Source organism: Lepus europaeus, chromosome 7 (assembly GCF_033115175.1).
Source record: "Lepus europaeus isolate LE1 chromosome 7, mLepTim1.pri, whole genome shotgun sequence".
Taxonomy (NCBI): domain Eukaryota; kingdom Metazoa; phylum Chordata; class Mammalia; order Lagomorpha; family Leporidae; genus Lepus; species Lepus europaeus.
The window spans coordinates 118,194,479-118,218,125 of NC_084833.1; the positions used below are offsets into that span (position 1 = coordinate 118,194,479).

The window sequence follows — 23,647 nt, forward strand, 5'->3', positions numbered from 1 at the left end:
AAGGTAGCATTTTCTGCCTCCTAGTTCTGTTTTTATTATAAGATGGACACTGAAGAGTATGCGTTTGTTGATCTTTTCAGGAACAGTCAATACAATTTTGCGAGCCATTTTGGCTGATGTTAAACCAAACACTTTTCTTGGTTCAGGATTAGAAGAAGCAAGGAGAGCACAGATTCCTGACAGGCACTTTGCTCCCAGTTTCCTGGGAGGAGAAGGGCCCGGAAGGTTGGTATCATTGACATTGACCTTCTCATGAAGATCACCAACTCTATAATGCCAAGGGGCTTTCTGAATCATACCGAAAACCAGGCAGAAATATCAGTTTAAGAACTTGGCAGCCTTTGACAACAGAGCCCAAAATAAACGAAACTGAGCAAGAGAAGAGGGCAAGGGAACTTTTTGCTGAGGGTTGGGGCATCTCCATCTGGTAGGTTACTTTCCTATTTCCCATAAGCTTTTGGAATGTCATGGGTTGAGCCTCTCTGCCACCACGACACACATGGCCTTGAGACGTACAGGCATGGCTCCCACTGGGCAAGGCCAGTACCCCCAGAAGCTTCCAAGAGCAGAACACTGAGTCCCCTTTGTAGAGTAACTAATGAAACCAGCTCTAAGCCCCTAGGAACTGTCAGTGGGTTTCAGCTGGGTTTTCTGCTCAAACAGCTTTATTGAGATTGACAAAGAAAATATCTCCATGTAATCCCACCGAGGTGTTTTCATTGGAGGGCTATGGCAGGACTTGTTCACAAAATATCTGCCTCTCCTCTGGATGGATGTCGAGAGACAGGAGGCCTCCGTGCCAGACTGCCTAGGTTTGGCACTCAAGCCCAACAAGGATGAAGGCCAACCCAGTGGGTGACTGCTCTGAGTGTGGCTGCCAATGGAGAGACCAGCTGTGCACCGGAGATGGAGTCGGAGGCCCGTGAGGGGTGGACACTTGGCCTCTCGAGTTGGAGCAGGCTGTCCTCAGTTCCCCTTAGCTCTTCTCTGAAAGACAGAAAGGATGACAAGCAGTAGCCCATGAAGCCAGTGCACACAGAGATACCACGAGTTTACTCATACAGTAGCCACGTAATGCATCATCCAAACTGGGATAATTTTGAAAGCGAAAAGAGGCACCAACAAGCATTTTCTGGAACAACAGTCATACTATGGGACTCTTCCAGACAAACGGGCTTGCAGCGTCACTCCGCTACTAAATCTTAGGGTTGTAGCCCTGGAAGGGATCTTGCAGACTGTCCAGTTCAGTCCTTTTATGTGATAAGTAAAGAAATAAGCCCAGAGGGATGGAGTGCTCTTCCTACATTAGAACTTGTGAGCTGTAATGAGATGACTTTTAGGGAGTGCTTACTATGTGATAGGCTTGGAATGTGTGAATGCCCTCATTTTACCAAAAAGGAAATAGAGGCATACAGAGATGAAAGAACTTGCCTAAGTTCTCCCGACCAGCAGGTGGTAGATGCTGAATTCAGATCCCTACATTCTGGTTCCTTGAGCAGTGCCTCCAAGACGACAGCTTTTTCAATGTCTCCCAGTGGAGACCTCCCTACGAGTGTCAACTCACTCAACCCCCATTTCAGCCCCTGGAATAAGTTCTGTCATTATGCCTGTTTTACAGATGGGGGGGGGGGGAGGGATCAAGGGACTCGGATAATAAGTGTACAGAAAAGCTGGAGAGAATCTGTCCTGAGTGATTTACGATCTAGGTGGAGGTGATGTAAGGCAAGAGTTAAATAGAAATAAGAGCCCCTGTGACAAAGCGATCTGAGATAAAATGGCAAATGGGAGGTGAAGGCTGAGCATTTGACAGCTTACAGCAGAGTTACTGTGGTGGGCTGGAGTGGGCAGGGAGACTTCCTGGAAGAGGTGGCCGAACTGGAGGTGTGCACCAGTGTGATGATGGAAGGAGATTTGATGAGGCAGAGGGGATGGCGAAGGCAGTCCTGTGTGGGGCAGGCTGACTGTGGAAAGGGGGAGGGAAGTTGAATTTCTCATCAGCACTCAGACACCCATAGAGCAACCAAGACACGTGTGAGATATTAAATATGCATGAACAGGTCGGGAGTGCTGGTCAGAAAGCGGTGAGAGGAGGGATGGCAGGTCTGATACAATAGCGTTCGGCAGGAGAAGCACTGGAACAGGAGGCAGGAACAAGGGAAGAGGACAGCAGAGAGAATGAACAGAGGGCAGGAGGAAGCAAGACCAGAACAGAACAGAGGGGTTAGGCAGGGACAGGACCCAGGCCTTTTCAGCCAGCCCCGAAACGGACCTCCTCAGTCGCCACCTCCTTCCAGGGCTCCAGCCACTACAACAAGATGGTAACCATATGCCCCAGGGCCACAAAACAGCTAAACACACCCTGGGTAGAACGGCCATCCAGATGTGTGCCTTGGAAATACAGTACCCACAGGACTCGAGGCTGCACAGCCTCCCAACTCGGTGGACATGAGGTCACCAAGTGGGCTCCGCGGCCGTGCATCACCAAAAGGAAGCAGCCACGGGAGCTGGGAACCGGATTCCAGGCCTCCCTCTTCCCCCTCTGCCCCATAAGGACACAGACCAAAATTGTGCTGTGCTGAAGGGGTGTTGTCCCTAGCAGGTGGCAGCCCCACCAAATGGCTGCTCTGTGAGTCTAGGGGGTCCTCCCGTGTGGCTGGACAGGTGGGACCAAAGGTTCCCCCTCCCACCACCCCAAGCTTGTTTCCTTGTGGGCATCCCGTGACTCTCAGGGCCCCAGTTACCATGGAAACTATCACACATGGACCTTGTCAGATGAGAGCGCGGTTCAAGAAACAGGACCTCAAGTGGCTATTGTGGGGAGCAGTTTCTGGCTGCCTGTTCAAATTGGAACAAGACATGGTCTCTGCAGGTGGCTTTGGATCAGCCCGAGGGGCAAGGCTTTGCTGAAATTGCCCCAAAGCACAGAGATGGCATGGGACATCTGGATGGTGGTGGGAGGTGTTGCCAGGGGAGGAAGGGCCTCTGCCTTTTCCATCATGCTCTGTGGTTTTCATCCACTGAAGTATCATATCATACCCTTGCTAGGTGCCAGGAACAACATAAGATGGATGCGGCTCCCCTTTTCAGGGTGCCTAGGGTGTCAAATAGGTCCTTCGGAAAAAGGATTGGAGTGTTCCTGGGTGACCCACACATGAGGGCACTTGCCCTTGTCACTTCCTTCTCTCCTCTGTGCTTTCTGACTCTCCACCCTTGGGCACAAGTGTCTGTTGCCCTCGGGGGAGCCCACATCTAAAGGGCCTCACTCCCACCCTTCTCTTGTCTCTCAGAGACCTCTCTTGTCCGTGCAGGCCTAGCTTGAGAGCCTGTTGGCCCAGCTGCCAAAAAAGACCAGGTTTCAGGGGGAAGCCCTACAGCCCTCTCTAAGCTACAGGAAAGGTTGGGAGCTGTGTCCTGGCTTCCAGGCTGTTCTTTGTCCCTGAAGAGGAGCACTGAGGGCACTCCTCACAGAGGACACTTTCCCCATGTGTTTAGCTCTCTCTGGGGTTGAGGAAGTCTGGCCATTCATCAAGGAAAGCTTCCGTGGAAGGCAGTGAAAGTGTCCTGGAACCAATAGGCTGGGTAGCTTGCCCCACATCACACAGCCAGCCAAGCTCTGACTTGACCCAGCAGGTAGCCAGGGCCTTTGGTTAAGGTGGATTTCAAAGCATTAACCTGTGCAGGCAGGAGAGCATCGGAGTGGTTTGCTTCCTTCACCCTTGGCCTTTTCCCTCCACCTGCAGCCAATATAGCCAGGGTTCCTGGTCAGGAAAGGGATCGCTCCCAGCTGAGGCCAGATCTGCCCCCCGGCCTCCTGCAGCCCCATCCCTGGCATCTGAAAACCGTTGTCTGTGCCAGGGGCAGTGCAAGTCTATAACAACTATAACAACCTGTATTGTACGAGCCCCAGGGTACCAACCCCTTGTCTTGGAACAGGGTCTTGGAGGGCCCCCGTGCCCATCCCTGATCCTTTCATTGTCCCAGGAGAGAAGAGGGGGTGAGGAGGGTGCTCAGAGCAGCAGCAACACAGCCAGCTGTGGGCAGCATCTCAGTCCATCTGTCTGGCTCTCTTGCCGAGAAGAGGGCTTTACTAGGTCAGAGTTCTGAAGTCCAGCAGCACCGTACCAGCATCTGTTCCACATCTAGTGAGGCTTTTCTTGCTGGTGGCCATTCTCTGCAGAGCCCAGGGCAGGACGGCGCAGCATGTGAGTAGGCAGACCAAGCTTGCTAACTTGGGTGTCTTTTCCCCTTCCTATAAAGCCACGAATGCAATTGTTGGGGCCCCACCCGTATGACCTCATTGAAATCCTGTTACCTCCCCATGGCCCCACTTCCAAATACTCTGAATTTATGACTTTGGGGAACAAACACCCAGACCACAACAGGCAGATGGCTGATGTAGCCACTTTGGTGCCATTGGGCAGAGTCAGCACACAAGACAAAATATCCAGGGGAGCCCTTCTGCTGGCCTGCCCTGGTGGCCACCCTGCACTGTGGCCCTCCCTGCCTTGTTCTCCCCAGGGCGTCCGGGTTTGGTTCTGATGTTTGGCAGCCCCTGGTTTGTCATCACCCCTGGGATTGCTGAAATTTTCCCCCCCACCAGGATGGACAGGAGAATGCATCTGAGCTTTGTAGCCACAGCGAGCCCACCCTCCCACCTGTCCTGGCCACACGGGTCCACCTCTGTTATCAGACAGGAGCTCGGCCCCCAGGTGGCCTCATGGGATGAACCGTGCATAACCAGAGAACAGCTTACCTCTGGCTGTTCCCACTGTCATTGAGAAAAAGCAGCCTGCAGAGCGAGCAGACCCATTGCAAGGAAACAGAAAGTAAAACACACCGTAAAATCCTCTGCGTGGGGCTCCGACGAACCTCCTTTCCCCCTTCCTGTGAGTTTCCATATTCAGCACTTTATTCTTTTCAGCACTGAGATCATTCTCTGTGGGAGGACAATCTCACTTTGATCTTGAGAGATGCCCTTTAAATGTGGTTATGGTCAAAAGTGACTGTGGAAACTCAAAGTCAACAGGCGAAGGTGCGTGCCCACGGGAGACCCGGGGCGGTATGCCACGGGAGGCTGGCAAGTAAGAGAAGTCCTGGGTTCTAGACTTGGTTACCCGGCAGGTCCTTAGAGAACTCTGAGATCATCCCTGCTGAACTCGCTTAAGCTCCGCCCAATAACTTATTACACCCCCGAAATGAAGTGCTTTCACCAGCAGAGGATTCCGGCTCCGTCTTGCAGGAGCTCCTCTGAGCCATGCACAGCAGAAGGCCCCTCCTCAGTAAGTGCAGATTTAAGGGATGAGCAGGGTATCTAAGACCATTTTGTGTGCCACAACAGACTACCACAGGCTGTCGCATTTATAATGCATAGAAATGGATTAGGCTCATGGTTCTACAGGGGGGAAAGTCAGAGACCAAGGGGCTGCATCTGGTGAGGGCCTCCTGGTTGCATCACCCCATGGTAGAAGGTGGTAAGGCAGGAGAGCTGGTGCACAAGAGGCAGAGACAGCACGCAAGAGGGAAGCAAACTTGCTTTTATTACAAGCCAGTTAATTCCCTGAACAATGACGTCCATCCATTCAGGAAGCCAGAGCCCTGAATGGAGCTGTTGCATTGGGGACTACATCCCCAGGGAACTGTGTGAGACACATTCAAACCATCGTTAAGAGGGAGAGGGCCCTTGAGAGAGGGAATGCAACTCAGTGCAATGACCCTGTGGCTGTGTGGCCACTTTGGCTGGGCAGCACGGCCTGGGGTTAGAGATGGCCAATTGGAAATGGCACAGAGGAGGAGAGCCAGGTTTGCCATCAGGAAACCAGCGCAGTGACTCACCAGTGAGGCAATGATTGTGAAAGTTCTATAGAAACTTCTTATCATCAAGTAATATCTACTCTACTTGTTCTCCTGTTTGTTGTTGTTGGGGGGTAATTCCAGAACGTGGTTACCAGAGGATGGAGGCCTTAAGGCTGAGACTGAATCCCTCTCCCTGTAAGAATCTAGAAGGGCAATGCTTCGTGCCTCAGTTTCCTTATCTAGTGAGGCCAGGCGCCGATCGCTTCCAGCTGGTGTGAATAACCACAGTGGGGGACAGGCACACAGCCCCTCCGTATACTTCAGAGTGGGTTCTCTTGTTGCGGCTACAGTGATAGGCGATGTTCCAGTTACTCTGGCTGATGAGAAGCCTGATGGCATAAACCAGATAGTGTGCTCTTGAGCTCTGTCAACCTCCATCTGACAGTTCATCACTCGCAAGTGTGAAGGTTTGTTTTTATTTTATTTTTTAAAATTATTTGTTTATTTGAAAGAGTTACTGAGAGAGGAGGAGAGAGAGAGAGAGAGAGAATCTTCCATCCACTGGTTCATTCCCCAGGTGACTACAACAGCCAGGGCTGAGCCAGGCTGAAGCCAGGGTCTCCCACATGGGTGGCATGGGCCCAAGTACTTGGGCCATCTTCCACCACTTTTTTCCAGGCCATTAGCAGGGAGCTGGATTGGAAGTGGAGCATCCAGGACTCGAACCGGAGCCCATATGGGATGCCAGTATCACAGGTGGCAGCTTTACCCACTATGCCTCAGTGCTGGCCCCTGGAAGTTATTTTTAAATTTTTGCTTTAAGAAGAAACTACTGGTTTAAAGATCCCTCGTATTATTAAAAATTGCTAGAAAGGAGATAACAAGTCTAAAAATCCAACTTGATAGTTATTTACCTTTTCATGTAAGAAATATAACAAACCATTTCCAGAAATGAGATCTGTCACCCATAGAACCTGAAATCTAGATCAATGCCTGCACACACGGTCTATGAAAACCATTTAATTTGCAAGTGCAGAGAGGGGCTAGGGCTTCCAATGGCTGGCCCCAGGCCACCTCCCTGCCACCCCTGGCCTGGTCCAGCTTTGGGCTCCTGAGAAGTGAGCCCAGCCCGCAGCCAGGCCCCCAGATGGGAGCAGGGTTTTTTTTTTTTTTTTAAAGACTTATTTATTTATTTGAAAGAGTTACAGAGAGAGAGAAGAAGAGGCAGAGAGAGAGAGAGAGAGGTCGTCCATGTGATGGTTCACTCCCATTGGCTGCAATGGCTGGAGTTGCTACGATGCAAAGCCAGAAACCAAAAAGTTTTTTCCGGGTCTCCCATGTGGGTGCAGGGGCCCAAGGACTTGGGCCATCCTCCACTGCCTTCCCAGGCCACAGCAGAGAGCTGAATCAGAAGAGGAGCTGCTGAGACTTGAACCGGCATCCATATGGAATGCTGGCGCTTCAGATGGCGGCTTTACCCACTACGCCACAGCGCCAGCCTCAGGAGCTGGTTTATGTGGACCCCACTCCCTTTGGACACCTGCTGAGTGAGTCACAGAGACAAGGGACAAGTTCACCACTAGCTTCCTCATGCAGTCACAATAGGCCCAAGACTGGGGGCTTGCCCAGCTGTAGGGTGTGGACTGTATAGCTGTGGGCTCAGGCAGGCCCTCAGGGTGCAGAACTGCTGGGGCATCTGCTGTGGCCACCCTTGCAGGGCCCACGGTGTGGTTGTGCTGTGCGCCAGCCTCCAGCTGCAGGACGTTCCCAGTTTTGATCACTGTCAGGCAGTGAGTGCCACGGCCCATCACACAGCACCCCTGGCTGATGCTGGCCAGTGTATCAAGTTTCTGTGCTTGGGCCTGTCCAGGGTCCTCACAACATGGTGCTGATTTCCACGTGCTAGAGGCCCAGGGGAGAACCAGAAGCAGGTGAAAGGTGTGATGCCTTGTATCACCCAGGCTTGGAAGCCATTCAAGGCCAGTGCTGCCACTTTGCATTGGTTGAGGACACTGTAAATTTTCCATCTGGGTTCAGGAAGGAGGGAAATAAACTCTTGCCTTTTAATGGGGAGAGAAATAGATTAGAAATGTTGTGAAACACAGCTGTGCCCTATACAAAGGGACTTTCAGTTAGTACTGACTGGTGTTTCCCATCTTCTTCCTTATCCACTTTTCCATCAAATTTACCCTCTCTCTCCTTTCTCCCCTTGCCCCCTGGGGATGGAAGCGATGAGCAAGAAATGGGCACATGGCCGGTAACTCAGGGTGGGAGAAGTAAAAGCTGGACCTGGCTTCAGCTTGATACTTCAGATATGACCTGGAGTGATCCCGGGAGAATCCCGCCCTGTGCACAGCCTGCTTGGTCCCCAGAGCAGAGAAGAGAGAGAGAGAGAGAGAGAGGGAGAGGGAGAGAGAGAGAGAGAAAGAGAGAGGGCTTAGCTCCCAGGAACCTTGTCTGCATTCTGTGTGCTCCCTGGCAGGCAGGCGAGTGAAGGGACTTGGTGTCATTATGCAAAGAATGTAACCAAAAGCCAAAGCTTGTGTGCGCCCTGTGGTGACCCTGGGTAACGGATATGCCAGAGATTAGCTTTCCAGAGCCCTCTTCTGGGAGCAGCTCCGTGGACCCCTTGAGCAGGGGCAGCAGCAGGGAACTCGGTCTGGTTGCCTTTGGCATTCCTTTCTCCCGCCACCTCCAGCGCAGCTCATCAGCCACAGAGAGAACACCGTCCTTAAGTGATTCAGGGCAGAACACAAGGGGAAGGGAGTGCTGCGCAGGCCCCTGCCCTGAGTCATCCCTGTGTTGGAAATAGAAACACGGCTCCAGTGTGAAGGCTGACACAGTCCTAGGGTCTCCCCTCCGCGACAGGGCCCGGGACCCCCTTGAATCCTCACTGGGACTCCTGTCACACAGGGACACAGAGGACAATGCAGGAAGTTTCTTTCACGACTTCCTCAATAGAATGGGGAGCTCCTCAGGGCACCCGTCTGCTCTAGCAAGGCTGTTTGGAGACGCAGTGGCTTGTTCATCACTCACATCAGCCAGGCCGCAATGTGGCAATGCTGTGACCACATCCCCTCACCCAACCGACAGGCGCGCTGACAGTCACATTGGAGTAAACCTAAGGGACACAAATGTGTTCTCGCCTGGGGATGGGTGTACAAAGAAGGGCTGGGTACTACACAGAAGTCACAGAGTCTAAAGTAAGTGAAGCTTTGTTATTAGTGAGCTCACACACAGACATGTGGCACTCTTCTGATACTGAGTGTGTGGTAGATGCATAGCGATATGGGGTGTGGGAGTATCTCAAAAAGTTCGTGGAATAATTAAAAGGCAAGTTTACTTTGGTGCAAAACATTTTTAAGTCAATGTCTAGGTTTCTTTTTGATAATAGATATTTCCATGAAGTTTTTGAAAATTCCTCATATGTGTGGACTTCAAAAAATCTTGCACCAAAATAAACATCGTCTAATTCAATTTCCACAAACTTTTTTTTTTTTGACAGAGATAGAGATGGAGAGAGAGGAAGATAGAAATATATACAGAGATATATAGAGATAATCTCCCATCTGCTGGTTCACTCCCCAAATGCTCACTGTATCTGGGGCTGGCCCAGTTCAAAGCCAGGAGCCCAGACCTCCATCCAGACCTTGAGTGTGGGTGGTAGGGACCCAACTACTTTAACTATCACCTGCTGCCCCCCAAGATGTATACTAGCAGGTTGCTGGAATCGGGTGCAGAGCAGGGCATCCTACGCAGCCATTGTGCCCAATGCCTATGTAAGTACCCTATAAAAGCAGTTGTTAATCACTTACTATTTTCATTACCTTGGCAACAGATACCTACCCTCTCCTTTGTATGACTGTTAACAGAGCCTTATCTAGAGGTCTGGATTCAGAAACCAGAGAGATGGAGAAGGCAGAGCCTGCAAGGGAACAGTGATCAAGGTTTGAAAGGAAGAATGGAAAAACAGATTAGCGATAAAGGCGCCAGCCCCTAGGAGCCCAAGGAATTCACATTTCAGAATCTATTATCTCCAAGCCTGCTAACTTTGAATTTTAGTTAACAGATTGTTTTTAAATTTTTTAACCGTGGAATCCAAGAATCCAAGTCTATATTTCCAGTGGCTCCTGAATATGTGAGACATAGTGAGAATTCAATAAGCATCAGTTACAGAAATTAGTAGAATCATACCTTACTCTTCCTTCTGCCTCGGCCAGAGCCAAGCTAAAGCCTTCTCCAGGGGTTCCTGTTCAGAATGGTTGATGTGAGGGAGGGAAAGGGAATGGCAGGACCCAGACTGACCCAGAAGGAAGCACAGGGTGACAGAAAGGGACCCAGAGGGACAGAGAGGCCCCTTCCTGAACAATGCCACGGCAAAGACAAAGTGCCGTCAGAAAAACAAAGTCTTTCCCAAAACGACCACAGAGAGAGCGAGGACAAACAGAAGCAGCGCTGGGAACTGTCCGCCTTGCTCAGGGCGCACTGATGGCGCAGGAGGAAGACACCGCGAGGGCCCTCGACACTTTCTGAATAACCACTTAATTTCCTTCCCTACATTTTCTTAAAATTGGAATGCAAATAAGTAGCTTAAAAGTTATGGATGGTGTTCAGAAAACTACCATCTGTGGGCAAGGAGTTACAGGAAGGTAGGATTTAGTTCTTTGCAGTCCAAACACCTCCTGCTTCTCTTTCCTCAAATACCTACTAATTCATTCCTCCAATGAACTCTGTTGTCTGATACACTAGTCACTGTGCTGGGTGCTGGTGACAAGATAAGGGACACCCTTTCTTGTAGCCTTGCATTCTGATTCTCATAGCAGTTGAAAAAAATTCCAAGCTGCAACTGTTGAATAACAGTCCCTGAGGAAAGGTCAAGTGATCTCCCCATTCATTCACTCATTCATTGTCTCACAGACTCATTCATTCAGAAATTTAGCACCTAGTAGTTACCAGGTGATAATGTAGGCATTAGAAGAGGCTTGAATGGGACATTGTCGTGTGATCTGAAGGCTCAAGTGTAATAAAGGAGAGAACAAGCAATGCTCATGGTCTCAGGGGCAGTGATGGCAACATGGCTGGTAGTGTGGTATGCAGTGGAAGTAGTGCTACAGGGTGACTGTGGTTGTGTGATGTGGTCACATGGGGTGACTGTGGTAGTAGAGGAATCCTGGGCAGGAAATGATTCACTTTGCTTGAAGGAGTTAGGGAGGGTTTGTCCAAGCATGCGACATTGCATCAGTCTTGTAGGACACACTTGGCATCTAGGAGGGGTAGTGTGGGAGCTCAGTCAAGCTGGAGACAGCTTAAGAACAAAGGGGGAGTTGTGAGGGAGCATCCAGGGGCTTTCCTGGAGCCACACGATAGAGTTTCCTATTCAAGGAGCCAGGGGCAGGACAGGCTCTGGGAAGAAGGCAGAGATCTCATTGGACCCATCAAGGCTGTGAGATGTCTCTCCTCTATGCATGTCTGCTTCCTGCCTCTCCCCTTCTGTAGACCAGACTTGCGGACCTCTCTATCCGTGTGGAGGAGGAAGACCCACCCATGGCTCCTGAGCTCATTCATCTTGAGTCAAGCAACCAATAGAAAATGATTAATTTACTTTAGACCTGATTTCACATTCTTGGGAGGAAAAGTTCTGACTGGCCCTCGTGAGCCAGGATTTTCCAGAGAAACAGAACCTAAAGGAGATAGTTAGGTAGATGAGTAGACAGATAGATGGGCAAACAGACAGACAGGTAAGAGATCCCTGAAAGGGGATGGCTCATGCAATTTTGGAAGCAGAGATAGGCTGAACCAAGACTGCTCATTCCAAGCACGAAGGCTTGAGAGCCAGGGAAGTCAGTGACGTAGCATCAGGTCAAAGCCCAAGGCTTGAGAATGTAGAGACACACTGTTGCAAGCCCCAGAACCCGGGGACAGGAGAACCTGGAGTCTGACGCCCAAGAGCAGAAGCTGGGTGGCCCAGCTCCAGAAGAGAGAGGCAAATTCCTTTCTCCAAGAAACTGTTTTAACCCAGTGCAGGGGCAGGAGATATCTCTAGGGCTGAACTCCCTCCCTACGCATCTCTAGCCCAATGGCTTCTAGACCATTGCTTGGCATTGTCCTACATTTAAAGTGTTTCATGTTCTAGAACTTTAGGTACTGATTTAGATGTCTTACTTTTATTGTCTTGCTTTTATCTTTATTCAAGATCTGCCAGGTTAAGTGCTGTTACTGTCCTCATTTACAGACGAGGAAATGAAGTTCTAGATATACATAAATTGCACTTGGTACCTAATGAGCAACTGATGGAGCTTGGGTTAGAGTTCAGATATCTCTGACTAAGATTGTACTCTCAGAATCACAGACTTACCCTCAAAGAGCTTATAGTCTTAATGATAGGATAGAAAATTCACAAGAAGGTACTGATGAATGAGAGTAGAATAGTTACATCCCTGGCAGCAGATCACATTTCTTCAGTGTGTAACTCAGCAAATTCTTTTACTTATCATCATGTTCTCATGAATAATAGGTGTATTAATATCAGCCTTCATAAGTTGCAATAGGATGAATAAGTTAGGCATGTAAAGTTATGTTTTGCATTTATACGTGCCTTATTAATTGTCTTCTACTTCTGTTTTCGGTAATGATAGTACAGAGTATATGAGAAGTGATGTGATATAGGCACTTTCCCACATTGAGTAGAAAGGAGAGTTCCCACCAGGACACAGGCATCCCCTGTGGTACACCTCCCCTGAGTCCCTGGACCAGCAGGGGGTGCAGGAAGGAAGCATTTCCATGGTCAAATATTGGCCATGTGCTTTGTCTCAGAACTTGAGCTGACACCCTAAGTGGGTCCCCTTGCTGGAACTCTAGGATAAAGAAACAACTCGGGGTACTAATGTGATAGGACACTTCCCTCCTTGGAGCAAGGGAGTACACACCACCCCCGGGGTCTAGTGCTCAGTGACTAAGAGACCAGGACATTCTGACCTCCAGACCTGTGTTTCCCTGTATTCAGCAAAGAAAAGGTGATTTTAAGAACCCAGTTAGCAGGGCAGATGTTTTGCACTGTGGCTTGGACACTACGTGGGATGCCCACATCCTATATCAGAGTGCCTTGGTTTTGTCCTGGCTCCAATCCCAATTCCAGCTTCCTGCTGATGTGCACCATGGGATGCAGTAGGTGATGGCTTGGGTATTTAGGTCCCTACCATCCACATGGGAGACCTGGAATGAGTTCCTGGCTCCTGGTTTCATCTTGGCCCAGCCCCACCTATTGTGGGCATTTGAGGAGTAAAACAGTGGATGGACAATCTCTGTTTCTGTCTCTCTCTCTCTCTCTCTCTCTCACACACACACACACACACACACACACACTTTCTCTCTCCCTTTTCCTTTCAAATAGATTAATGAAAAATTTTTACACTTTACATAGCCAGTTCTGGGGTTCCTTTCATAGTGACATAGTTAGGGAAAGGAGAGATCCCAGAGCTGAGCCCTGGGCTAGGGAGTCCAAGCCTTCCGTCCTTCTCTCTTGGAAGTTATCTTTATGGAGCATGATCTAAAGCAGCTCCATTCATTGAGTCTTTCCAAGAGTAACTTGTCTTCCCCGAATGAACTCACCAATGTCTAGTCAACAGGAGAAGCAAGGTTATGAGAAACAGAAGGAGATCAGCTGGTGGATTTTTATGCTGGGTCCTTTCTGTATCCAGTCTATCATCCCACAGTTAAACACTCGTCAACAACTCACTGGTGGAATGTTGTGGAACGCCAGCAATGTGTTCATTTCTATAAAGAGCTTTAAGTACACTAAGAGTTGGAAAGTTGAATTTTAAAAGAGCCTAAGAGCTTTATAAGACACCTAAAATAGGAATAGCTATATATGTGTAACAATGTGTAGCTGAGAGTGGGTAATTAAAACGTCTGCCATCCCGATAGCTCCTCACCTGATGACAGCAGGGCCATGGGCCTGTAGCCACATCAGATTACCCCCCAGTGACCTCAGCAGGTCTGCAGCAGGGACATGGTGGTCAGCCACCATCAGCCAGTGCCCGCCCTTTCACTGGCCTTCTCCTGCTCTACTCCTCTCTTCCTGGTTGATGCCTGCTACCCACACAGCTGTTTGGAGAAGGCTCCTCACTGCCACTTCTCATCCTAAAACCCACAGTGTGCTTGCCAAGGGCCTGGTCTTGCCTTTGAGTGGCAGGAGGTGTGCTATTTCTTTGCAAAGGCAGCGGGAATCAACTCTCATTTTGGGTCTCATATCAGCTTATTTGGGACCTCATCTCCCCAAATCTTTTATTCCCACTTAATCATCCTCACTTTCCTCCTCCTGCCCATGTAGAGTTCCCCCATTCAGTCCAACCAGAGAACCCTTTTCTCTCATCTTCCAAAATCCTTTTCTCTACACGGTAATAGGAAATAAAATGCCATTTGTCTATCAATGATTACCAACAGAAAGTGTGTGTGTGTGTATGTGTGTGTACCCAAGCAGTCATTAAGCAGGGAGAATCTCATGGGTAAGAAGTTCTTCCATACCTTACAAAATGACAAAGATTGTGCATCCATGTGAAAGGGCAAAGCAAGGATACTCACAAAAAAAGGACCAACAACATGGAACACAGAGCAGGTTATGTGAATGGGCCGTGTTTTGTGCAGCAGTGAAACTAATGAGACTGGGCAGACGTCCTAGTAAGGGGAAGTCATGGAGCAGAAGGCAAACTGGCTGAGTGAAGTGGAACTCTTGCAGGAGAGGTGGCTTCGAGTGGATTTGCTACAGTGTATCCCTAGCAGGCTCTTGGAGGTTCTTGAGCAGGGTTGTGGTGGATTCACAACTTTCAAGGTCTGAGCAGGGAGCTTGCAAGGTGGAATGAAAAAGGAGGAACATGGAAGCTTGTAGCCAAGGAGGAAAGAGTCTGATACGGATACAAGCAGGGGGCACACGTGACTGGGTCCAGGGCCATTGGCTGGACGGAAGTGTGAGATGTTCCAGAGTGAATCCCGTGCTCTCTTCCTGAAGCATCCCGCTTGATGAAGTTCCCTTTGATTGGCAGCTGTATTCTAAAGGAAGCTTCTATTCCAAAATCAGCTCAAACCAGTCTGATATCCATGCAACACGTAAACCCTGTCCTATAATGCATTTTCCCTCATTGTTGTCATCCATTGCAAGATCGCCAAGATCCGCCTCCAGAATCCCAGCTTCGTCCTATCTGTTTTTCATTGCCACCTCTTTGCTGTGGATCTTGATTTTGCCCTTGGATTTGCCAATCCTGCTTTCTGGCCAGTCCTCTTTTGGATAAGGATGGCGAGACCTTTGCCCTACAGCAGAGTATTCCTATGCCAGTGCTGCCTCTCTGCTATTCCATCATCTTCTCTCCTCTAACCTGGAAGGAGGAGGTAGAAGAAATTACTTTACTGAAAACTACAAGACTCGTGTATAATTAACCAGAACGTAGCCATTCTCCACAGCAGAGTGGATGCCTGACTCCTTAAATGTAACCTCTTCGTTTTAAAATGATTTCCTTTTTTTTGGAATGTATTTGAAAGTCAGGGAGGGACGGAGGGAGGGAGGGAGAGAGAGAGAAAGAGACAGAGAGAGAGAAGAGAGAGAGAGAGAGAGAGTTTTTCTATACACTGGTTCATTCTCCATATGCACGCAATAGACAGGATTGAGCCAGAAGCCAAGAGCCAGGAACCCTATATGATTCTAAAATGTGGGTAGCAGGGGTCCAGACACTTGAGTCATATCTGTTGCCTTCCCAGGCACTTTAGCAGGAAGCTGCCTTGGACGCAAAGGAGCCAGTACTTGAGCCTGCACTGTTATGGCATACAGGCATCTTCAAGTGGTGCCTGAACCCTCTGCACCACAATACTTGGCCTGTAATCTCTTCTTGTAGCAGAACAAGTCTTCAACTTTACCTCCAAAGGACACTTGTGGGTCCCAGGTCTTAAAGTATCCTCTTCCCCTAATGTGGAGCCCAAAGAATCTAAGGGACTGAGGATCAGCCTTCTGCAAGGTCACAGCATCACCCTCTGCCACTTGGATCCATAACATTTTGTGTCCGAGTTAGCAGTTTGAAATTTGTTTGAGATACTGAGCCAGGGCTCAGCCCTAACCAACATGTAGAGTGGACAAGATAACCAAAAGATGAATGGCTCCGAGAAGCATGGCTTTTCTTTGAGCATTACACAAAGGCAACAGGTGGAAAATGAAGAAAGATCCCAGAAGATTTAAAGGTGTGAATCAAGGGCTATGGACTTAGCTCAGGGAAGTGAGCCTTTTAATGCCGTGTGGGCAGCTCAGCTTTGGATGCGTGCCAGAGCCGAATTCCTGGAGTATGATCCAGTCCTTCTCCCCTGAGCCCAGCCACAAGCAGCCACAGAAAAGCCATTCTCCTTGAAGCACGGCTGTCCTGTAGGGTGGAGGGTGGCCGTGGAGAGGGGCTGAGAGCTAGCTGGTGGAACAGATCACACTTGTGCAAGCAAGTTTCTGTATGGGAGGAGACATTCAAGCCAGGAATGTGAATTGCACAAGGAAGGTAGACACATCCCAGGTTTGAGCAATGCTGTTCACTTATTATTGTGTTAGGCAAAGGCAGTGTCTTCCTTCCGCAGCGGCGCACCCCCCAGGCCAGGGCAACAGCAACAGACAGCTGTGTGCTCATGGCTTGGAATCTGGATGTCCAGGTTAGGGGTCAGGCAGCACTTGCTTCCTGGAGGCCTCTGTCCCTAGCTTGCTGATAACCATCCCTCCCTGAGTCTCCGCATGGCTGCCCTGCTGGACACACAACCCTGATGTCTCCGTGTGTATCCCAGCTTCTGTTACAACACCAGTCAGACTGGATTAGGGCCCACCCTCGTGGCCAGATTTCAATCTGCTCATGTCTTTAAAAGCCCTAACTCCAAACAGGTCATGTTCTGAGGTGCCAGGGGTGAGGACTTCATCCTATAAATTTGGAGGGGCTGGCATGTAACAGACAGCCTGGGAGATCTTAGCCTGAACATCGGTGGTCATCGTAGCTGATACTCATTGAGTGTTGCTATGAACTGGAAATGGTTCTAAGCACCTTTTTTTTTTTTTTTTTGCTTTTTTTTTTTTTTTTGGACAGGCAGAGTGGACAGTGAGAGAGAGAGACAGAGAGAAAGGTCTTCTTTTTTCTGTTGGTTCACCCTCCAATGGCCACTGTGGCCGGCGGGCTGCGGCTGGCGCACTGCTCTGAGCCGAAGCCAGGAGCCAGGTGCTTCTCCTGGTCTCCCATGCAGGTGCAGGGCCTTTTCTTATGTCATGCCACCTCTTCTTCACAAATATGTGTGTTATAATTGTAGGGAATACAGATCACTACCCTCTTTTCTGAAATTGGTAAACTTAACTTGGTGTAATTATGTGACCACGATGAACCCTGCACTGCAGCCCGTGACCTTGAACTGCTGTAATTTAATGTGTTTTGGGATAAGGGGAGACTCTTACCATGGTGCCTTGATTGGTGGAAGATTTCTGGAAAGCACAACACTTCCTTTCTCAGCCTGTGGTCTCTAGGAGTCACACCTGAGTCGGGCAATGGGCTGGCACCTGGGAGAGGACCCCAGAGCCTCTCCCAGGGGGCTTTTCCTGACAACCAAACACCCAACACACACACACTCGAGTCTCTGCTTTGGCAGGTGGAGCCATCAGAATTAAGGTCTGTGAGCTGCACTGGCACATCGTGGAGAGCTCACTGGCAAAGTGCCAAGCACTTCCTCTAAGCCAGGCACCTGCTGTAGATCTTCTCGTTTAATCTATCATCAACTGTGAAAATGTTTTTCTTATTCCTGTTTACAGATAAGGAAACCGAAATTGACCTGGCCACAGCGCTGAGCCCCACCCTTGCCTGTGTGACCGTCAGCGACACACTTACCCTCTCTAGGCGGCTCTCTCTGGCCTCACCTATGAAATAAATGCCCCTCCTCATTTCCTCTCCGTGCTTGGCAGCTCCACACAGCCAAGAACGGGCGTTTCTGCTTAGGTCTGAAGAGTTTAGCGTTCAGTGGCTGGCTTGGTGCTGCAGTAGGTTGAGTGCATCTTGTGATGCCCACATCCCAAATCAGAGTGCTCGCTCAAGTCCCAGCTACTCCACTTCCAATACAGCTTCCCTGGTTATGCATCTAGGAAGACAGTAGATGATGACCCAAGTGCTTGGGCCTCTACCACTGATGTGGAAGATGAGGATGAAGTTCTTGGCTTTGGCCTGATCCAGCCCTGGCTATTGTGGCCATCTGGGGGAGTGTGCCAGCAAATGGAAGATTTCTCTCTCTCTCTCTCTCGCTCTCTTTCTGTCCCCCCCCCCCCCACACACACGCACTTTGCTTTTCAAATAGATAAGTAAATAAATGTTTGTTTTAAAAAGTTCATCAAGCCCCACCCCAACACTCCTGCAACCCACCTCACTAACCCACAATTCTTGAGGCTTTCCCATACCCAGTTCCTTTCTGAAGATCCCAGCCCACAGATCCAACAAATAAACAAACCACTTCCATGGGTCCCCTATCCTTGCTCCACTGCCCAAAGTCCCTCTTCCCCTAGGGAGACCTACAAAGACCCCACCAAGTTTGCATAAGGTTAAACCTGCCCCAGGAGTGTGAGTCAGTCAACCATTGGTACAGTTGGGACTTCCGGGCAAGCTGTCCCGGGGCAGCCCTGGGCCACCCTGCCAACTCAAAGCAAGAGTGCCACTTGCCTGGGTGAAGAGTGACATGGGCTCTCTGTCTCTTCTCGGGCTCTGCAGGAGGCTCTGTCGGTGGTGAGCGACGACCAGTCCCTCTTCGACTCAGCGTACGGAGCAGCAGCCCATCTCCCCAAGGCCGACATGACTGCCTCGGGGAGTCCTGACTACGGGCAGCCCCACAAAATCAACCCCCTCCCGCCGCAGCAGGAGTGGATCAACCAGCCGGTGAGGGTCAGCGTCAAGCGGGAGTATGACCACATGAACGGGTCCAGGTAAGCCCGCCAGGCTCCTGTGGGGCTAGGGGACAGACAGCTCGGGCTTGCCTGCTCTCCAGGGGTCCAAGTCAGGCAGATCTACACCCAGTGGCTGCTGGCACCTCAGCAGATGGGAGTCTGGTGCCGGGCCAGGGAGCTGCATCAGTCCTTAGGGAGTTGAAGCAAGCGAGGGCTACAGAACTGGAGGCTGGCGGAGGAACAGGGCGGGGAGCCCTGTTCTCTGGGCCCCTGCAGCCCTCAAGCGGGTGTAAGACACTCTTCTCGGTCCTTCTAAAGACACGTAACCTCTGGAGCAGTCTCAGTAGGGCGGAGGTGACCCGGTTACAGTAGAAGTGAAAATCTGGGGAGAGAGGTGGGCACAGAGAAGGGTCCCTGTCCCAGCACAGAGACACTGCATGTACCTGGGAAGTGTGCATGGAGGAGGAAGGATCTGGAGCAGACATGGGGAGAGGAGAGGGCAGGAAAGGCGACAGCTCAGGGGCAAGGGAGAGCCCAGCGCATAGGCAGGCAACCTGCATTTCAGGGCCTGCCGCTGCCCCCTCTCTGAAGCAGGGCTGGAATATTCACCTCTTTCCCAGGCTCCTTCACTCAGCTGCTGCAGGGACACGGGCTGGCAGAGCCTCTAGGACTCGGACAGCCCTTGATAGTGACAGTGCTCCTCAGGAGGTTTGCAGGTTTGCACAGCAGAAAGCCTAAGCTTCATGTCTGACTCGATAATTCCCATGGATTCTCAGGTAATCTGCAGGGCCTTCCTTCGTAAGGCACAGGGAGATAGAAATGAACAGGAAGAGAAGGCCCTGAATAGCAAGCTAAGAGAATGCACCATTCATCTCACAGGCAGAGACCGACTGCGGGACGCGGGACGTGACACCGAACCCCCTCAGAGCTGTGATTGACGGCTAGTGGGCTGGCAACGGTGCGCTCAGTGGGTGGCAGAGTCAGGAAGATAAACTTAGAAGGGAGTGCAATATCCCAGACAAGAAATAATGAAGTTCTAAACCACGCTGATGGAAACTGTAGAAGTTAGCTCTATAGGACGTGTCACATGGAGAGAGATTGCCAACAGCGCTTAGGTGAACAAATATTGACAGGAGGTGTAGACGAGAAGAGAGAATCAAAGGTGACAGAAGCTTGGGTGTTTTGCAGAAGGTCGGTGCCGTTGGCAGCCGCTGGAAGCTGGGAAGAGGAAAGCTTTGGGGAGTGGAACGTGCGTTCCCTTCGCGATTCCTTGGGCCATCAGCGGGACACCAGATAAACATGACTGTGGGGCCTTGGGAAATGATGCTCAGGTCATCGTTGCAGGGGTGGCATTTAGCTTTGGGCATCTTCTCTAAGCAGTTTTAGCTGGGCAAGCGGGTAAGTCAGGGAGGACCCAGGTCTAGAGAGAGGGGAGAGGAGGGGCTGGGAGGGCGAGGGCCCCAAGCAGCCGCTCTCAGACCTGCCCGTGGGAACTTCCAGCCCTACCACATTTCAGGCCCTCTAAGCAGAACCAGCCACTGGGATCGCAGCCACCTTCCCAGACTTAGCAAGGCTTAGCGTTTCCAAGCCAGGGCCCCTCAGATGGGTTTCTCATCATCAGGCCGATGCTGTAGTTCCTCACAGTTGCAGGGCATGCTTTGTGCAACCTTTCTCCACATCATCTCACTCTCCCCACCTCCATCCTAGGAGGTAGACGTAGTGATTCTTCATAGAAAGGCAAGTTGGGCTTTGGTGGGGTAAATGCTTTCTCTAAGGATTCGGAGGAGGCAAAGCTAGTGCCAGAACATCAACTTCCTGATTCCAGGCCCTGCGTGTCATTCATTAGGGTTAGGCCCCTGTCTGCCTGTATGTCATGCCTGTGCACCATGGTCCCAGAGCTGCCAACGCCTAGAGAGCAAGAGGGCTGCTCAGCAGTGCCTTCCAAACTGGTCTGCCCACGAAGGGCTGTTGTGCCCACCAGGAGTTCCTGACACCTGCTGCAAACCCAGGCTCTGCCACTGCAGAGTCTTTGTTCTGTGCAACCTCAATCCCATCACTGCATCCCAGCCAAGGGCAGCCCTCAGGGACTGCTGCAGTCACCTCCCCCAACCCCTCCTCCTCTTTGCCTTCCTGAGGTTTGTTGCACAGACAGTAAACAGCCAGAGTCATCTTTTCAAGATAGGGAACCCTTGCTCAAAACCCTCTCGTGGTTAATGACAAAGCCAAGGTCCTTAGCGTGGCCCCACAGCTTCCCACAGCCTCTCTTCTTGCTCTCCGTCTCACTAACCCCCTCCACATAAGACTCCAGCAGCTCCCAGGTCCCCAGGCACATGCCTGCTCAGGCTGCTGCTTTCTGGAACAACCCTACTCCTTCCAGCCATGCAGATGTCACCCCCAGGAGTTCAGGTCTCTGCCTGTGTGTCACCTTCTCAGAGGCCCTCCTTGATCATGGGGTCTACAGAGGCACCTGCTGTCACTCCTCACCCTGCTTCCATTGCTCTTCTTGTTCTCGTCTCCTCCATCATTAACATGTGGGCAGTGGCCAGCACTGGATAGGTGGTCCGTAAATAGCTGTTAAATAACTGCACGCAAGCCTGGCTAACCAGATTCGGGGGGGGGGGGGTTTGCAAGTACACATGGAGTATTCCTTCTCCAAAGTGGGGTACCAGAAGTGTCTCAGTTTGGGAATTTTTTTTCCCAGGTATTGGGAAATTCACACATACTTAATGAAATATCTTGGGGATGGAACCCAAGCTTGTAAACACGAATTTCATTTATGTTGCATGTGTGCCTTATATACATAGTCTGAAGATAACATTATAGAATATTTGGTGCACTTGGCCCAGTATTTGGGCTGCACCCCGTCCTACCAGGTCAAGTGTGGAACGGGCCACTTGTGGCGTCGTGGTGCTTTAGAAGTTCTGGCTTTTGGAGCCTTTGTGATTTCAGACTTTCCGATTAGGGATGCTCCGCCTGTCACGAATGAATAAGCAGCACAGAAATGCAGGTCCGCTGACTCAGCCTGTGTGGATGCTGAGTGAGGCTGTATCTGTGAGCTCACTGCTCCTCTGCTCCACCTGCTCCCAGGGCATCACTCTAGGCAAAGAGGGTCTCCCATAGAAATCAACTTTCAGAGCCCGTTGCCAACGAGGGTCTCACCAGAGCCAGCTTAAGGAGGGTGTACGATTTTCTCCATGAGCAGACGGGATATTTACCTGGCTTTGGTCGCACAAAGAAGCCTTTGCTTTTGACTTGCCTGTCTTGACCCAGACCTTAGAAAAAGGAGGTTTAGAAGGGCCAATGCGTTTTATCTACTATAGAAGAAGCAAAGATGATCTCGGGGGCTCTCAGAGCACAGCCTTCACCCTCACTTCATAAGTATCCTCCAAGTGCTCACGTGTACGCTGGATGGGTATAGAGCGAGGAGCAAGGGCTTTTAGAAACATGTCCTTGCTTAAGGTGGAACCGTGTCAGATCCTGTTTTTGATGATGCAAAAATAAATGATGTGATGAAATGGATCCGAGGCCATCTCGTCCTGAACACGGTTCTTGGCTCTGCTGGGTATTGTTGATAATGGTGCTTTGTAACTTATATGTGAGGTGGCGTGGCTAAGTCATCACACCACAGAAGATAGGCGAGGTTATTGTAATGGTTCCTACTCTCAGATGTGAAAACCAAAGTGGAGCCCACAACTTGGCTCTCTTGGCTTTGGACTAGACCTGTGCTGTCCCATGCTGGAGCCATTAGCCCTGAGTGGCTGCTGAACACTGGAAATGCGAGCCAGGCCAACCTGATATGTACTCTACATGGAAAATAGGAAAGGGAATGCAGGCGTTCAGTCTGGTGGTTAAGACACTGCATCCCATATCAAAATGTCTGGGTTTGACACCTAACTCCTGTTCCTCACTACAACTCCCTGCTAGTGCAGACCCTGGGAGGCAGCAGTGAGCATTTGAGCGATTGGGTCCCCACCACCCACATGGGAGGCCTGGATTGAGTTCCTGGCTCCTGGTTTTGGCCAGACCCTAATAGCCCACGTGGGCATTTGGGGAGTGAACTGGTGGATAGGGACTCTCTCTATCTCTTTGTCTCTGTCTCTCTCTCTTTATCTCCCTCCCTCCCTTCCTCTCTCCCAATCTCTCCTTGTCTCTCTGTCTCTCAGTTAAATAGATAAAAAGTAAAAATTTAAAACATAATATAAGCACTGGATTTAGAAGACTTAGTATGGAGAAAAAACTATAACATATGTCTTTGATTATTATCTTGAAATTATCATCTCTGGACTATATTGAGTTAATGCATTTTAAATATTAAAATTCATTTCACATTTTTTTTGTAAAAATGTGGCTGCTAGAAAGCATGGCATGGCCTGTGTAGTGCCCATTCTGCTTCAGTGGGACAGCACTGGGCGGGAGTGCTCTGGATGTCCCAATGGCTCATCCATTCACAGGGGTCCCTGAGAGACTCCCTCTTTGCTTCCTGGAGACCCCACAGCAGCTGTGTCTGGTGGGCAGAGGGTATTCAGTGTGCCTGAAGGTACGGTGTCTCCTTGCTTTTTATCATGCCCTCTGGGCCCAGGGCAAAGGGTCAAGCAGAGGGCTTGGGGCCTGAGGGACTCAGAGAGGGTATGGGCTGTTGGCATTGAGAGAGGCTTGTGCTCTTTCCTTGACACCTTCCTGCCATGCTTGAGTCTGCTAGGCTGGGTTGCCTTTGAAGTGGCATTGGCCCTTGGTCCTGTGTTGGATGTAGACGTCAGCAATTTAATCCAAGTTGTGGTCTGCAAAGACCTCTTGGCTGCATCCTATCTAACCACGGGAATTGGGGAAAATATCCCACGAAGGAAAGAACATGAGTTTAAGGCAGGGAGATGCAAGGACTCACTGTGTGGCTGGGGTTCGGGCCCTGAGTTCAGGGTTAGCCTGCACTGGCATTCC

At 50.3% G+C, this 23,647-nt stretch overlaps 1 protein-coding gene across 2 annotated transcripts in view; it reads left to right on the forward strand.

Moving 5' to 3' along the window:
• Positions 1 to 23,647, forward strand: part of FLI1 (Fli-1 proto-oncogene, ETS transcription factor) — a 132,568-nt gene that overhangs the window by 50,981 nt on the left and 57,940 nt on the right. For both annotated transcript variants that reach the window (XM_062197339.1, XM_062197338.1), the window contains exon 2: positions 18,540 to 18,751. In XM_062197339.1, coding sequence (XP_062053323.1) covers positions 18,621 to 18,751 — 131 coding nt within the window. In that variant the 5' untranslated portion in view covers positions 18,540 to 18,620. The remainder of the gene's footprint in view (positions 1 to 18,539; positions 18,752 to 23,647) is intronic.